The 16783-nt window shown below is 40.6% G+C and overlaps 2 protein-coding genes across 2 annotated transcripts in view; one reads left to right on the top strand and one right to left on the bottom strand.

The window, feature by feature from the left end:
• The window catches only part of phrf1 (PHD and ring finger domains 1), a 94758-nt gene that overhangs the window by 74099 nt on the left and 3876 nt on the right, over positions 1–16783 (top strand). The window lies entirely within an intron of this gene.
• The window catches only part of ldlrad3 (low density lipoprotein receptor class A domain containing 3), a 74227-nt gene continuing 71546 nt past the window's right edge, over positions 14103–16783 (bottom strand). Inside the window, exon 5 of the mRNA XM_008411524.1 lies at positions 14103–15936. Coding sequence (XP_008409746.1) covers positions 15732–15936 — 205 coding nt within the window. The 3' untranslated portion in view covers positions 14103–15731. The remainder of the gene's footprint in view (positions 15937–16783) is intronic.

The following is a 16783-nucleotide window of genomic DNA, read 5'->3' as shown; positions in this document are numbered from 1 at the left end:
TACCTCTGTGCACGGGGCTGCACTTACGGAGGTGCTGAGCGTATTGTTTTAATTGGGTAGCAGATCCCGGTCAGCAGGTTAAAAGTTCAAACTGCAGCAACTTTGACCTTTCACCTTTACAGGCCTTTTTTCTTTTATTTTCTTTGTATTTTACAACTTTGTGGTATTTTACAGCCCTTTTGTTTGCCCGTTGTGGAGATGCAGCAATGAATAGGACATAGAGGGCTGCTGATTCAGGGATGTTGGTTAATTTTTCCACTGCATTGTACTTTGATGTGTTCTTATCCCTCATTTCATCTTCTCTAATTATAGCACAGCTCATCTCCTTCCATCTTGTACTTTCTGTTGCTCTTCTGGTTCGGAGCCTGGGGGTGGCAAGCCTGTCATGCTCTGCTTTATCTCAGTCTGCACCAACTCTTAGTGCCACAAGTTAACCTGGCTACTCCTACCACTCTACATTAAACTATTGGAGGACATTAAACTATTGGAGGAATAGCAGAGTTTCTCCTCATTGTAGTAGTCTCTAGTGGCTCCACAAAAGGTCACTTTGACTTTTAATTTCCTTCCTATGAACATGATTCATGATGCAATCTTCCATGGGAGCTTGTTGACGTTTACATTTGACTTCTAAGAGTGCTAAAATAAATTCAAATGCGATCGGACACGCAGCTATTTATCTGCCCGGAGATGGCTGCCAAGGCGCTATACGATGAAACAGGAATTAGTGAATGTCACGCAAGAGAAATGAATCCTGGTGTGCAGCTCTATAAATATTTGACTCTCCTTCCTCTAGTCCTCACCCTGAGAGGAGGCTGTGCCTAGTCCTGCTCTCCTTACCAGAGGGAACAGGGTGGCAAGTCGTCTGATTAATAGACTTAAAGAGAACATACATCATGCTTTTTAGGAGGCCTAGAAAAAGTTTGGGCCCATCCTACATACCGTGCAGAACATCTTATTCAGCAGTAAATCTGAGCCTTTTTTTTTTTTTTTTTTTTTTAGTGAAGCATTGCACCAGCACTGCATGCCCTGCTTCTTGCAGAATTACTGTGCAGTTGTTTATTTCACTCACTACATGCTTGAAATCTGTTCTCTCACAGTGTCTTCCTCTGTGATCAGTTCGGTATTTTTATCGACAGCATGAGAATGAATGTGGGTCTTATTTACGTAAAAAGTACAAAGAGTCTTGTTTTTTAAGATATCAGCAAAATAAATAAGCTAACTCAGCAACTACCTTCCTATTTTGGTTATCTGGAAAAATGAGCTCTTACAATGTCTCATGATGTGAAATCATTCAAGACTCATATAACCTTACCAAAAGGTAATTTTGGTAAGTTTAATTTCAAACTTTCTCTCCTTTGTAGATGTTTGCTCAACTCTCTTTTATGTTCAAAGTTCTCTTTTATGTTAACAAACAACAATCGCTTTAAAGTTGCACATCATTTAATTTTATGTGGCTGCTTTGGTTAAATAATAATGATAAGTAAACCAATAACGCCAAGATAATGTCATTGTTTGACTTGGAATACAATCCCTTACGAATGTATTAATACCCCTTTAAAGTTTTTCAAATTTTTACAAGGATAGTGAAAAAACAGATATCTAATCTTCGGGTTTTTTTGTTTGTTTTAAATGCATTTACAGAGTATATCTGGTTTGTCAAAGTGGTTGATTTCACTGACAGACACTTCTTTAAAATCCTTGCAAGTCTCAGTTATAGGGAATTTTGGTTGTCCAACACACTTAAAATTGTGTGAGTATCACAGATGGCCTGAGGTCCTTTTCCTGACATGAATCATTTATAACCATCAGGGGTGGAGGTGGCTCCCATTACTTCTTGGTCCTATTTGTTCTCTTTTTTTTTTTTCTCGTATGCACATATGAACCAACATGTATGTATACATTAAATTTCATTTTACTAAAAAGCACTTAGATGACTTTATTATCATATACTTCAGTAGTTGCAATTTATTTTAGTTTAGCAACTTCAATTTTCCACAAGATTATTTCTCTGTCTTTACCACAGTCTTATTTCATCCTACAGTTTTAGATTTAGGCAATGAAAGAACATTACGTTTTGAATTTTAGCCCTGGGATTTTTTTTTCTTTACAGCTCTCATAATGTTCAACTTCTTTGCCTGAAGTTACATAAACTAAATAATCAAATAAGACATTTGTTTGTGTTCAGCAGCTTTGAATTCCCCCAGTAAGGGAACGCAACAAGCTGTTATCCCAAATATCGCTAAACTCAGCACCACCCGCCCCACCTTCCTATCCATCAATGCAGCAACCAGTGATGTCTGAAGAAAAGGGATCAGCTCCTTCTGGTGTGTTCCCTTGGCCCATTAAGAGTAGGTCTCCACCCTGGGGCCTTTGGGTATGGCTCTGTGCCCTGACAGAGCAGTCTGGGGGAATGCACACCCCTGCTGAATGCTTTCTAATGGCTCAGAATCGCCTTTAATGAGCTTGAAGTTGCAGCGCTCCGTATGGTGCAGATCACCTGGGAAAATCACAATCTGTGCACTTGATGACGAGGCTCGGGTCTGAAACAGACACGCTCTCTCACACACATAAAAGTAAAAGTAGAACCACATACTGAACTGGCTTTATGCAGCCTCAGCACACTATTGTCCCAGCAGTGAAAGGAGCTGAAGCATGGTCAGTCACGGTTCCTTTAGGGTGCTGCTAGCTGGAGGTCCGCTCTTGTTTGTGTTTGGGTAACTATGTCTAATTTTCTGTTTGTTGTCTGCAAGAATTGATCTTGTTGTCCCCCCCCCCGACCCCTCCCCCCCAAAAGTTACTTTTAAAAATTTTCTTCCATAAAGTGAAGTGYATCACAATTAGCTGCATTGTTAACAGATTCTCCCACCTGAGCTATGGATCGCTGCAACTCTTCCAGAATTACTATGAGCATCTTTTCTGTAAGTTTTCTAAATTCTTTCTTTGCCTGGGTTACTAAATTAGGTGGATGTACCGTGCTATTTTTTTCATTAATAAAAGATTTAACGGTGTTCCATAAGTTATCCCAAGGTTGGAATTAGYTTTATAACCTAACACTGTAGAAGGGCCTGAATAAAAACACAAGATAACATCCCAAAAAAATACATGTTTATGTTTGTAACGTCAGAAAATGTAAAAAAATTTCAGGGGTTCTGAGTGCAAGGAAAGCTTCTATGGTTACAAAACTCGAAATTCAATTGTCCTTAAAGTCAGCTTAAATAAATCCCTTGTTTTATGCATCTTTCCAATGCAGATGTGCTCTCGGTCCTGCTTCACTCCTGAGTAATATGGTTCCACTTCACAGAGTCTCAGTGGTCAGGTTAGTAGAGCATTGTGAGCCTTGCACCCTAAGTCACCAGTTCAGGGCTCTTACTGCCCTGCAGAGGGAGTTCCGCTGGACGTAAGGGGAGGGACAGGGTGGCCCAGTTTGACAGCTCAACACACAAGGTCTGCTGGTGACCAAGGGGCCATCTAGGGGGCCTTAACTATACTGCTTTGGATAGTACCACACCCCAGTTCCATCCCCCTGGCCTCAAGGCTGTTGTTCCCTTGCAGAAAAGGGTGTGTTAGCAGAAGAAACCAGGCAAAGACCGGCATGGCTGAGAACAAAAGGTGATCCTTGTGGCCAGCACTGTTCTGCATGGTAGCGGCTGTATTCTTCTCCCCTTTTTTTTCCTGCCTTCTCTATTCTTTGGTTTAGCTGTCTTTGTGGAAGCATGATGAACGGTGGGGGGGGCAGATATGATGGATGGAACTAGGGGGCATGTATGAGCTGAGCGGGGAGGGACCCACAGGGTAGATCCGTATAGAGGGGCCCAGTGTCGTGCTGCCTTTTTGAGAGGAACGTGCAAGGCGTGGGGTGGGCCTCAAGGCTCAGGTTAGGGGTAAAAGCGGTGAAAATCATTCAAAGAATGATGGGAGCCACATTGAAGTTGGTTTGCATTTTGTTTGAATAAATAGTTTTTAAGACAACATTTTTGCAAGCAGTTAGTGATATAACAGAAAAAGGAGCTGTCCAAAACACCAAAACACCTTTACACTAAACGAGATATTCACATATCTTAATAGCCCTAGTGGTGCAGGACTATAAAGTGGTAAGTTATACTTGTTGCTAAAATGTGGTTGTTTGAAAATAGTATGTTGTATTTCCTCTGGTTATATTTGACCAACGTGCAACACAGAGTAAAAAGGATAAGTTTTTAAAGAGAGAGATGCCCAATCTGCTTATTAAAAAGTTAAATTGGCAAGTAAAACTTTATTTTAAGTGATATTTGCTATATCTAGCATTTTTATATTAACTGCGATTAGCACAGCTTCTTGATTATGCTATAAAACGACACAATGTGCGTTGAAAACAAATAATACCGCCCCTTTAAATTGCCAAAGCTTGTATTCTCCTGTGTTTCTGACAGTTACATCAGGTAAAAGGGGTCCAACAAATAAAAAATAGTAGTGAAGGAGCCTGAGGTGATTTGTTATTAATTACTTCTGGTTGGTATTATTTACCACATCCTCATACCTGCTAAGGATACGAAAAAAACGACAATGAAGTAGCCGTTCACATAGTTCCACTTTAATATAGACTTAAGGACTTGAACACATCTAGCAATTACATCCAAATATGCAATATGGGAGATGTTTTATCGTAGAAGTGAATGGATACTTGCGTGTTGCACTGCCTGCTGCCCTACTAATGAAACGATGTGTGTAAAAGAAGTGGGTGCTGCTGTATGGCGAGCCCAGTTCTCTGGGGGTGAGAAAGACAGATGAGGGTGCAGAGTTGGGAGGAAGTCACAATATTTCATCATGGACAGTATAGGACCAGTGCTGGATAAATTCTTTAAAATTATTTATCACAAGGCTTTTCTCTTCCCAAGAACATGTGATGCCACACATGTGGCAGATGATGTTGTCATCAATCCTGAAAGCTAACTATGGTCTCCCGAATTCTCGTCACCTGAGGTGTTTCTTTTATCACAATTATAAAGATATGCTGTTGCTTTTTAATGGTAAACCCAGGAGAATCAGCTCCTTCTCTGGCCTTTTTACTGCACCTTGCACTCTGGAATGTCATCTCAGGAAATCAATGAAAGCCCGTGTCACTTCCTTCTCCCACTGTCCACCTTGCAGTGTGGAATGTCCTAACCATAGAGAAACAGAGAAAGGTTCACATAACTCTAGGAAGTGTCAGAGCTAATGCTGCTCTGACATTTCATCAATTTGCATGAAAACGCCCCCTTCTCCTTTTTCTGACATGGTTTTATTTGGGAACGTCTTGGTACTTAAGAGGCGACTGCACTAATACATTTTAGTGTCAAGTGTGCCCCTTTCAGTTGCCAGCAAAATAAGCATTTGCAACTCCTTTATTTTGTAATCCATTTTTAAAAAAAATCTTGTTTGGTTTTCTTTTGCTTATTGTTAAGGTCACTGGAAAAAGCTGCAGGTCATGCTGCAAATGTAGAAACCTCTGCCCATTCCTGCTTTGGTCCATTATACTATCTGGAGCCCTTTGCTGACCCATACCAACCACCTGCTGCATGACAAAACTCTCCAATGTCAGCCTTTCACATTTTTTCCCCTCTAAGAAAGATACCAAACCTCCTCCTGCTCCATCAAAATTAGAAGAAGACATAAAGAGAAAATCAGCCCAGACGTCAATCGTCAGCCCATCATCCCTATCATGAACTGGCAACCTGCTGGCATCCCTATGGAGGCCCGGGGATCAGTGTCTAGCAGCATGCTGTCTGTCCAAAGCAGGCAGGCTGGTGGCTGTCACCCAGTGCCCAGAGAGAGACATCCTCTTAAGGCTGGAACAAAGGTGGCTGGTCCTCAGGGATTACCCATTAGCATTCTAGTTTGTGTGTTTAACACTGGCCTGAATGGAGAGGACAAGAGCCAACACCCTGGCCTATTCTTAGCCAGGGAAGTGTTACTGTTACAGCTGCTAATGCTGCTCTGACTTATGCATATATATGCATACATACATGTATATAAGGAAATTATAATTCCCTTGATCTACTGACATGATCATTTTGATGGAATGTTATACAGACAAATACAACTGGTTGTTGTATTTGTCTGTTCATCTAATTCTCTCTCTCTCTCTCTCTCTCTCTCTCTCTCTCTATATATATATATGCATACAGAGAGAGAGAGAAAACAAGTCAGAACTCATGCAAATAAAGGTCAAATTTCTTGCAACTAAAAATCTTCAGAACTTATGTTGAAGTCCAATAAAATGTACTTATCATCTGTATTTATGCCATCTGAACATCTCCATTCTTGCTTCTTGAGATGTCATCTACCCAAATGTAGTCTGTGTTAAAAAGCTTGGATTTTGCTTACTACAGTGGTGGAAATCCATACTTCATTCCACAGCGGTGCTTCATTGTTAGTGTAAAAAAATACCCCACCAGATATCAGGTTAAAAGTACATATGTTTTATGTTAACTTACAATTACTATAGCAAGCTGATAAATTAGAGTGACATATTTGTAGGAACAAAAACAATCTTAAATTCACAGATTAACAGGTTAAAAGTGGATGTTTCATTCTTGAATTTCTGCTTAAAGATTAAAAAAAGAATTTGAAAGCAGGTGGAGGAAGTAGATGCTTATAGTGCGTTTCTGAAAGTTGATGTAACTTATCTAGTGCCCCAAGGTAACCATGGTTCTCCTTTTTCCACGTGTTAGCCACAATTATGTGAAAACCATGCATGAAATCTGAAATTTCATTTGTGTTGTTGTGAGCGTGTGTAACTGTGATTGTGTGAAACGTCCATCTCTTCCTGCCACTGCTGTGTGTGATTATGTGCTCAGCCCTGCTGGCTGGCGGCTGATAATAACACAAGAGGCCGTATTTCGTGAATCTCTTAGTCGAGGAGATTCCCACCGTGCTCAGCATGTCTGGGCTCTGTGTGTTTTTGGGGTTGCACGCGTGACTCCGCCAGCTGTTCTATTCTCCTGTTGGCCCCCTCAACTCTACCCGGCCCTCGTCCCTCGCCGACCCCCTCCTTCCCTCGGAGGCCTGCTCTTCATCTGATAAGGGTCGTACTGGCCAAACCCTCAGCAGAGCTCCTCGGAGCCGCTTAGAGCTGCTCCATGCTTACAATGCACCCTCCTTCCTCTCCATCCTCACACAATTTACATGTGAAAACCCTGGGTCTTATCTCCAGCTCACTGGAGCCTAGTTAGAGTGTGTGTTGGTATATGTATGTGTGAGGGGCCTTGAAAGAGCTGAGTGAGTAGAAGCAAAGTGAATGGAGAACAGTCATGTGCCCAGAACTATACGTATTTTCAGCCTTTACTGAGTTTAGTTACTTTTTCTTAATAGAAAACCCGTGGAAAAAATGTATTTCACAGTCATTTCAAGAACCCAATGGGGCATCGGGCAGCTTTATCAAACTTGCACCACATCTGAAGGCTAAAGACATTGACGATGGAAAACAGAAGCCTCTCAAGAGACAAAAAACTTGTCTCCTTACTGTATCTTTTTGGAATATGGCCACGCAGACTGTTAACAACATTCATATTTATAATTTATTTTATAAAGTGGCTCTCAAATGTTTTCAGAACCACAATAAATAATTTCAATTTGTTTTCAACATGTAGTTGAACATTCATCCTGTAAAAAATTTATCTGACAGCAAACACGTCTGTTAAAAGAAAGAGAAAAGTGCAGTAAGTTTGCTGACTCTTAAACTATAGTGCTTTGTGGAACCCCTTCTGATTTAGCTTTCAGCCTAGGAAGGGAACTGTTCAGCATCCAGCATCTTGACTGTAATATTTGTTCTCCACATCCATGAGTTTGTGAGGTCATCTCTTGTCCACAGTTCCTTTTCAGGTGGCCCCAAACACTTTCTGCAGAATTTAGCTATGGACTCTGGCCATCAGTTCTTGTGCTTTAAGCTTCCTCTAATGAAGTCATTGGTTTGTTGATTTGAATGCGTACTTTAGGGCACTTATATGCTACCAAATACAATTTGCCTTGATCTTCAATTTTCTAGAAGTCACCAAATGGTTTGGAATCAAAACTAACTAGCATCTAGAAATATTCATAACTTCATGTACCATGGTTAAAAACCTCAGGCATACCTAAAGATGCATTATCCTCTAATGTCGGAATGGTGGTGTTTTAGTGATCTATAGTTTTCAAATTTACCTTTGAATTATGGTCAGTAGGTCAGGTTTAGACTATAAAGTCTGGATGGTGTCAGCCCCACAGTCCTGAAGAACTGTGCACCAGCTATGTGGCATTCTGCAGCACCTTTTCAACCTTAGCCTGACCCAACAGAAGGCTCCAGTTCTGTAGAATACATCTTGATCTGTCTTGATCCAGTACCTTAGATTGCTTGTGCATCGGTCTTCAACTCCTTTAAACCTGTCCCCCAGACTTACTACATTATGACCGTCTAGGAGAGACTCGTATTGACCCACCTGAGTAAGCAAATAAATAACTTTCAGGACCTGCTGCAGTTTACTTATGGCCATGGAGTTGAAGTTCCAGACATCATCATACATCTGCTTCAATAAACGTACTGTAACACCATTGTTGCTTATTAGCTTCTCTAATTACAGTATGTATGACTGTCTTTATGGTGCTTAAATAGTGGAGTGGATTTTTGGTATCATTTTTCCAACTGATATCTGATACCATTTGTACAACCAAATCATTTCAATCATTGCTATGCAATCTGAAAACTGTGTCTTTAAGACAAAAGGTGAAAATGAGCAAATGTCAGGAAAGTACAATTAGGAAAGTTGAGCCTTATTGCCAGGACTATAATTGATGGCAGGTGGGAAGCCAAAAAGACTGAATGCTGGAAGCAAACCGAAAGGAGAACAATTTAATTATCAATGTGCACACTTTTGCAACCAATTTATTGTACCTTTTATATTATCTCATTTACTCCTTCTGGCTCTGACTGGTTGTCTGTCTAAGTGGTATATTTCTGCAGATGACAGAAGGACCAAAGGGAAAAGGCAGAAGAGGTCAGTTTTTACAAATGATCTATTTCACATTATGTCATGGCTAGTGACAGTTTTAACAAATACATCAAAAAAAAAAAAACCTACTGCAGTTTGAAGGATATAAATAGTTCTTATCTTGGTGATTCTCACCTTATCTTGGTTTATCATTGCTTCTGTTATACATTAGTACTCCTTTCACTAACATAACATTCATGAAGCATGACTGACCAATAGGTTATACTTTGCAGCCTATTGGTCTGCAAAGTAGACCAATAGAAAATTGGTCTACTTGGTGCACAAGCAGGATTCCCATCCTGCTTGTGCACCAGCTGCCATAAAGAAAAAGTGTGCAACAGGCAGAGTAAGAAGTGTGCAGGCTTTTAATTAAAGTCTGTGTAGTTAAGGGCTCAGTCTAAGCAAACATGGGCCTCCAGCATCAAAGTTTAAGATGAGGTAAAGAAGAGTGCCGGGTCCAGAGAAGACTGGTTAATTTTAGAAAATGGAGAGGGGGGTGTAAAGGGAATGAAAATGAGTTATGTGCTTGGATGAAGGGGGGGAAAGAACGAGCAGGCTGGAATAAAGGGTTCGAATAAAGTGATGTTCAGATAAAGTGACGGGAAACCCAAGCAAAGGGAACAGGCAGGGAAGTCAAAGATGGTATCATGTTATCTGATGTGTCATAATGTGATGCGGATATTAGGGTGGGAATGGCAAAAGGAGATGGAAGGTTATAAGGGGATCATTACGATGCAAATTTGAGGCGGCTGTTAAATGCTGTTTGATTCTAAACTGAATGTGAGACACATGAAGTAGATGTTTACCCTCACTGTTATACATCAGAAGACAAATTTAAAGTCAAATGGTTAAAAAAAACAGCTTCATAGATACTGTCCCTTTAAAAGCAAAGCAAACAATGGATAAAATGTTCAAAAACAAATGTGCTAAACATCCAAAAACGTCCAAGACAGGCGTCCCTTTGACATCCTGCTTTACTGAACTTTGTCCTGAATGGTGACCTAGTGACATCTATTGGAAAGTTTCGGAACTGCATGCCCTTGGTTAAGCCACCCACACCAGTCTATAGTAAAAAAACATGACTTTTTAATATAATTTGCTTTCTATTGAATTAATATTTAGTTTCACCAGACATCCCATTTTACATGCTCCATAATTACACTGAATAATTTATTTTTCTACCATTTCAGTAATGTTTAACTGCTTTAGTCACAAAGTACTTCATTTCTCTCTCCCTGACCTGGAGGAAACAGTAAAGTTGCTGGTGAGTATGGAGTCTTTTCTGAGGGGATTTCATTGCACCTACAAAGCTTTTATTGTGCACACAAAAAGCTTTGAAACTACATCTCTATTAATAATGTGTATCTGAATTTGCTCAATTTGAGCTTGTAGATGTCAGATGTGTTTGGATCAGTGGCGCAAAAAGTGGGTATGCAGGGTATGCAACGCATAGGGGCGCAGCACCAGAGGGGGCGCCAAAACCCCGTCTGGAGGGGGCGGCACGCCAATGTTCTCCCATACACTTCAGCGCGCCTTACCTCGCGCACATAACGAGGTAAATGTAGCGAGTTTTACCTTTCACGTATCGTCGCCTCGGGGGGGGGGGGGGTGTTGAGTGAGCGTCGCTCCTTCACCCTGACGTTCCTTCCCTCGGGGGGAAGGGGGGCGCCGATCTATGTTTTCGTATCCACCTGAATAATGTGTAGTTGCGCCACTGGTTTGGATAAGCTAATTCTGTGAAATGCACATGTTGTTGATCTGCTTATGAAGTGCAGGTTGTGCAGATGTTTTGAAATTTCATTTGATTATTAACAAAATATAAGTTGATAAACTCTGCTTGTGTCTAAACTTCAACTCAGTAGTTAGAATCTAACACGTTTTTGAGTAATTAAATTGTTGAATTGAAGTAAAATTATCTGTACCAGAACAAATCTGCAGGCTATATATATAATATAATATAATCAGGGGTGAAAGTAAGGGGGTACGGCAGGGTACTGCGTACCCCTAAAAGATTTGGCGGGGTTACGCAGTACCTGCAAGAGAGGGGAGCGGCTGTCTGCTGTAAAAAATTCACTGTGTAATTAGAGTGCACCCACTAATTAGCCGTGACTGATTAGTTTTTCAAGACCAATCTAAAACGCGACTTAATCAGTTATTAAATTACTTTTTTCCCATTTCATATTGTTTCTGAACTGGTGCTGCAACACGTCGATCGCTGAGGGTTTTGAGTCGATCCTGAGATCGACTTGTCAGCATGAGGTGACAAACTGAACGGCGCCAGGGCGTTGAGACCAAAACGTCCTCCTCTGGGTCCTTATCAAAATGTTCATAACTTTATTAAAAAACAAAAAAAAATCAACAAAACGTGTTCAAATTAATGATTCATCAACAATAATAATCTCAGTGATTATTGTTTCAACAAGGTGTTGCGCAATTCTGTGCGTTTCGGTTCCATAACGASCACAGCAGGAGTTTAAAATTAACTAATCAACCACCGCTGTGTTCATGAGAGGCTTATTAATAATCACAAAATAAATATCTAGCCTGAAAACCTGATATCGTAACGGACGGAACATTTTTAACATAATCTCTGGTCGGCTTGTGGGGCGCAGAAGGTTGCCATGGCAACGGGTGTGCTTAAATGACAGAGAGACGGAGAGTAAAAATGTGCGAGTGGTTTAGAGTTGATCACCTGTTCAGGTTGTTCTACCTTTATTTGTCTTTGTCTTGGCTCATCACAGCCGCTGTAATTTCTGAACATTCAACAAACGACAAACGTTTACTAATTACCTGTTCTTTGTAAATATCTTAATATACGTCATATATATACCAAATAGTACCAAATAGCTGACTGTATAGCTCAATGGGTAAGTCACCAGTCTTCTACCCAGGTTCGAGGCCAGGCTGGGTGGGGCTGGGCAAAAAGTTACAACGGTGATATTGCGCTGTCAGTGTGGGTCCTTAGGCAAGACCCTTGGAGCTATATATATATAAATATATGTAGCCTACCTCATAGGCTACATATATGGCATGTCAGACGGGCGACGTCTGACATGCCGGCTCAGACGTCGCCCGGTCAAACAAGGGTGCTGGGGAACCAGAGCACCCTGATGAAAAGTGGGCTACTGGAACAAGACGGAAATGGGCGAGAGATGAAAACATGGAATGTTGGAATTCTGTTGGAATGCTACTACTCAAGTCCTAGTCAGAACATCCGCAAATGGCAACTGATGGAGATGTAGCGTCAAAACTGATGAGAGAGAGAATCATGGCTGAGTCAGACGGTTAGAGGATCAAGATATGTGCTTGGATACCGACTCAAGAATGGGGCCACAATCAGTCACCTCCTCTATCATCCTCTACATGGATGTATGCTAAGAGCGAGACATCGACTCACTGATCCACACAAGAGAACAACGTTGGTGCAATAAACAGCTACGCCTTACCAGTAATTAGAGACCCTCCAGTAATAGCTAGTTGGCCGAAGGAGGAGATAAACACCACAGATGTTAAGACTCGGAAGCTACTAACCATGCATGGAGGGTTCCACCCCAAATCCAGCACCCTGACACTGTATACAAGCCGTAAGGAAGGAGGCAGAGGACTAGTGAGTGTGAGAGCCACTGTCCATGATGAAACATCCAAGATACATAAATACATCAAGGACAAAGCCTCAAAGGATGATGTGCTCAGTGAATGTCTCAGGCAATGGGGAACAGAGGACGAGGTGCTGGAGGTACCGTCATGGGAGGACAAGCCCCTACATGGGATGTACCACCGACAAATAACTGAAGTGGCTGATATCAGGAAATCCTACCAATGGCTGGAAAAAGCTGGACTCAAGGACAGCACAGAGGCTCTCATCCTGGCTGCACAGGAACAGCCCCTAAACACCAGAGCAATAGAGGCTCAGATCTACCACACCAGACAAGACCCAAGGTGTAGGTTGTGCAAGGAGGCCCCTGAGACAGTCCAGCATATAACAGCAGGGTGCAAGATGCTGGCAGGGAAAGCGTACATGGAACGAACCAAGTGGCGGGCATAGTGTACAGGGACATCTGTACATCTGTTGTGGTGGTAGATAAAGAACAGAGGAAAGCCTTTGTGGTGGATGTAGCAATACCAAGTGATTACAACATCAGGAAAAAGGAGCACAAGAAACTGGAGAAATACCAGGGAGGTATACTCAGGGAGGAACTGGAAAAGACCTGGAAGGTGAAGACCACAGTGGTGCCTGTGGTCATCGGGGCCCTCGGGGCAGTCACCCCCAAACTGGAGCAGTGGCTCAAACAGATCCCAGGAACAACATCAGACATCTCAGTCCAGAAATGGGCAGTTCTAGGCACATGCAAGATACAGCGCAGAACCCTGAAGCTCCCAGGCCTGTGGTAGAGGACCCGAGCTCAGAGGATGTAAGAAACCACTTGCGGAGGGTGAGAAGGGAATTTTTTTTTTTTTATTTATATTTTATATATTTGTTATTTTTTTTATATATGTCGGATATGTATTTATTCTTTGGTTTACATATTTATTTTTTATTTCTTATTATCTAGGTTTTGGTCCTCCATATGTGTCTAGTTGTAGATTCTATCCGTCCGTCCGTCTGTCTGTCTAGAAAGAGAGAGTCTCCCTCTGCTCCTCCGCCTCCCTGTATTTTGTCCGAGGCTCTGCTTCCCAGTGCTAACCCCAGTGCTCTTTGCCCCCTGCACCGGCGCCGTCCGCTGGACCCGCCTCTAGGGTCCACCTCTGCCTACTGGATCATTTCAATGGAGATTTCAGACTGTGGCAGGAATGGCAGTGGCAGTGACGCTCAGGTTTAGGATGCTCTGGAACGCAGCGTTCACCCAGCTGTTCTGGAGKTCATTGGAGAACTTGAAGAAGTTCTCCGCTTGTCCTGGTCCTGCAGATGTCCTCCCTACATCTAGCAGATCCGAGCCAACGCTATCTTCTGAGTTAACTCCAGGAGAACAGGAAACCTCGACATCAACGGAAATCTTTACATTCAGAGATGGTTTTTCAAACAAATGTTCAACAGTATCTAGAGCTTTATCACGCTGTTTATGGATTATTTAGTGTCTTAAGTACATGCTTCTAAGCAAATGGTCAAGAGAAAAGCCTGACCAACAACCAATAAGACATTTATTTTGACAGTAGGAAAAAAAGAAATATAAACTCAGGATATGAATCGGAAATTTGTTTTACTTCGAATGTACACACTACATAGAACGAAGAAATCATGAAAGAAAACTTCACAGATGTGGGATTTGTGTGGATAGATAAAGTTAGGACCAAAAATTAGAAATGAAGAAGGACTTGATCACAACAAACCCTCAAATCAAAACCGAGATCAACACTGGTGGGAATCCGACCTGAGACTCATGTCCAGTTTCACCCAATCAAACATTTGCAGTCATTTTGGTGATAAAATTACAGACACATATGTTTCTTTTATTGGTAAACTTTTAGTATTCATATATTTGGTTTAATTTGCTTTTGTACCAGAATTAATTGCGTTATCTAAAAGAAAAGGAAGGTACAAATGAGACCTAGAAGACCTTACAACACAATCATATTTTACTTAACATTCTAAGTAGTGTTCTCTTTTAAATAGATTGATTTGTTTTGTCTTTTGTGCACAATTTCTTTACATGTGCATTTCAGTCTAATGCCTTTTCTACCTCACACCCAGCTGTTGCTCCAGAAAAAAAGTAGTAAAGAAAAAAAGTAGTATAGAATCTAATGGCTGTTTGTGTTATTACTTGTTCCATCCTTCAAATAGAAGGGAAAAAAAAAAAAAATATATATATATATATTGTACCGATGGCTAAAATGTTCAACTCAAGCTGGGATGTGACAAATTATATCTAAATCATTGAGAAAAAAAATACAGAACTTTTTTATATTTTAAAAGTTCATGTAATTTTCTTTTAGAAAATCAAATAAGTAATAACATATTTTGTCAAACCACATTCCCCCCTTTGCATTCTTATGGAATATAAAGCAGATTGAACCCTGTTGGTCTTACAGGATCCAAACGTCTCGGTTCTTCTGCTTAGAGGAATGATTTTAGAACATCAAGTACAAACATCGTCTCCTAAAACATAGGTGGTCCTATTATATATTGTTATTGGTATTTAACTAAATGGCAAGATGAGACACAAAGGAAACATTTAATGAGTAAAAAGGAGCCTAAGCTGATCTGTTTAAAATTGTTTCAAACAAGCAGCAAGGTATTGTGTCTGTATGTCTCATATGATGGTTCATTTGATGAACTGGGAATTTAAGCTAAATCTAATTTAATTATATTTTAAATGCAAATAGGCACATTGTGGAGTATTTTAAAATATAGCAAAACTCATCCTACGCTAAATCAGAAGTGTACCACAACAAAGATAAGCAGTTGATTTCTTCTTTGTAGTCTTCAGTATATTCACTGGTAAGTATAATAGATAAAATGTCTTCAAGGAACTGAATTAACACCAACTGAACACTTTGAAATGTAATTAACCTATCATGCCAGCAGAGGGAACCAGCACACAGGTTCAGTCTACAGGAGAAATGCTGGAGCTTCAGCAGGCTGAAGTGAAGGCAGCCAGTTTTGGACCCTTTTGCAGTTGATTAACTCTCCTGAATCTTTTCCAAAGGTCTTTATTTAGGACTGTCCTTTAGTCTTTGACAGCTCTATATGGCTGGATTAGTGAGTCCAGCTGTTTTACTGTCCAAAGTCCGATCAGTCTACATGACAGGGGGCTACAGCTGGTCTGACTCCTCCGTAGGACTGGGACCTGTCTGCGAGTCCAGGGGAAGCATCCTGGGAGGTGGGGATGCAGAGCCCGGCGATGTGCGATGGCTCAGACCATATTGCAGATTGTCGTACTGAGGAAGATTTCCCTCTGAAGAAAGTTCGCTGTCTTTGACGTAAGGTGGAGGGGGGAGGTCAAACCAAGGGGGCCGACTAGGGAGAAACAAAGCACATTGAGACTTCACAGAGCAATTACACAGAGTGCCTTGTAAAAGTTTTCATACGTAACAAATAAAAAGTACCATATACGTAAATGGGAAGTGAAAGAAAAATGACACATGGTTTTCGAAATCTATTTCAATTACCTAAATGAAAAAAGTGTCATTTAGGTTGTGCGGTCAATTGAGAGCATATTTTGTGTCAGTACAAATACACACACTATCTGTTTTTATTTTCATATATTTTTTTAAATGATAATTACATTGTTACATTTTCTTGCGAAGGATTTTGAGAACCTTCCTCATCCTTTGTTCCACTTCACAATTATACCATACCATACCATACCAACTTTATTTATAAAGCACAGCTGATACAAAGTGCTGTACATTAAAACACAACATAACAATATAAAAATAAAATAAAAACTCTTACAGTTTATAAACAAACATATAATTTAAAACTAGATCCTGCTGGAGTTGAAAGCCAAGTAAAATAGATGGGTTTTAAGACGAGCTGTAAAAGTGGACAGTGAGGGGGCCTCACAATACTTTATACAATACTTTGTGTTAGTCTGTAGACAAAATCCCAATAAAAAGTATTATCATTTGTGGTTATAAAGTATGTAATAAAACTTTAACGGGTGTGAAAACTTTGTCAAATCACCATGCAAATTAAACAAGAGGTGCTTTTTTTTTTATACAAAAGAAGAAATAAGTTAAAAAAAAATATATGTCGAAAATATTTTAAGAAACCTTAGTCTTGTAAAACTTTTTCTTATTGCTCAAATATTAGCCCTCAAATAAGAGGGCTATTATAAGCCTGTTTATTCGAGGGGAAGGCA

Source organism: Poecilia reticulata, linkage group LG6 (genome assembly GCF_000633615.1).
Source record: "Poecilia reticulata strain Guanapo linkage group LG6, Guppy_female_1.0+MT, whole genome shotgun sequence".
Lineage (NCBI taxonomy): Eukaryota > Metazoa > Chordata > Actinopteri > Cyprinodontiformes > Poeciliidae > Poecilia > Poecilia reticulata.
Note: the sequence above shows the minus strand (reverse complement) of the source record. Positions and strands in the feature narration are given on the sequence as shown.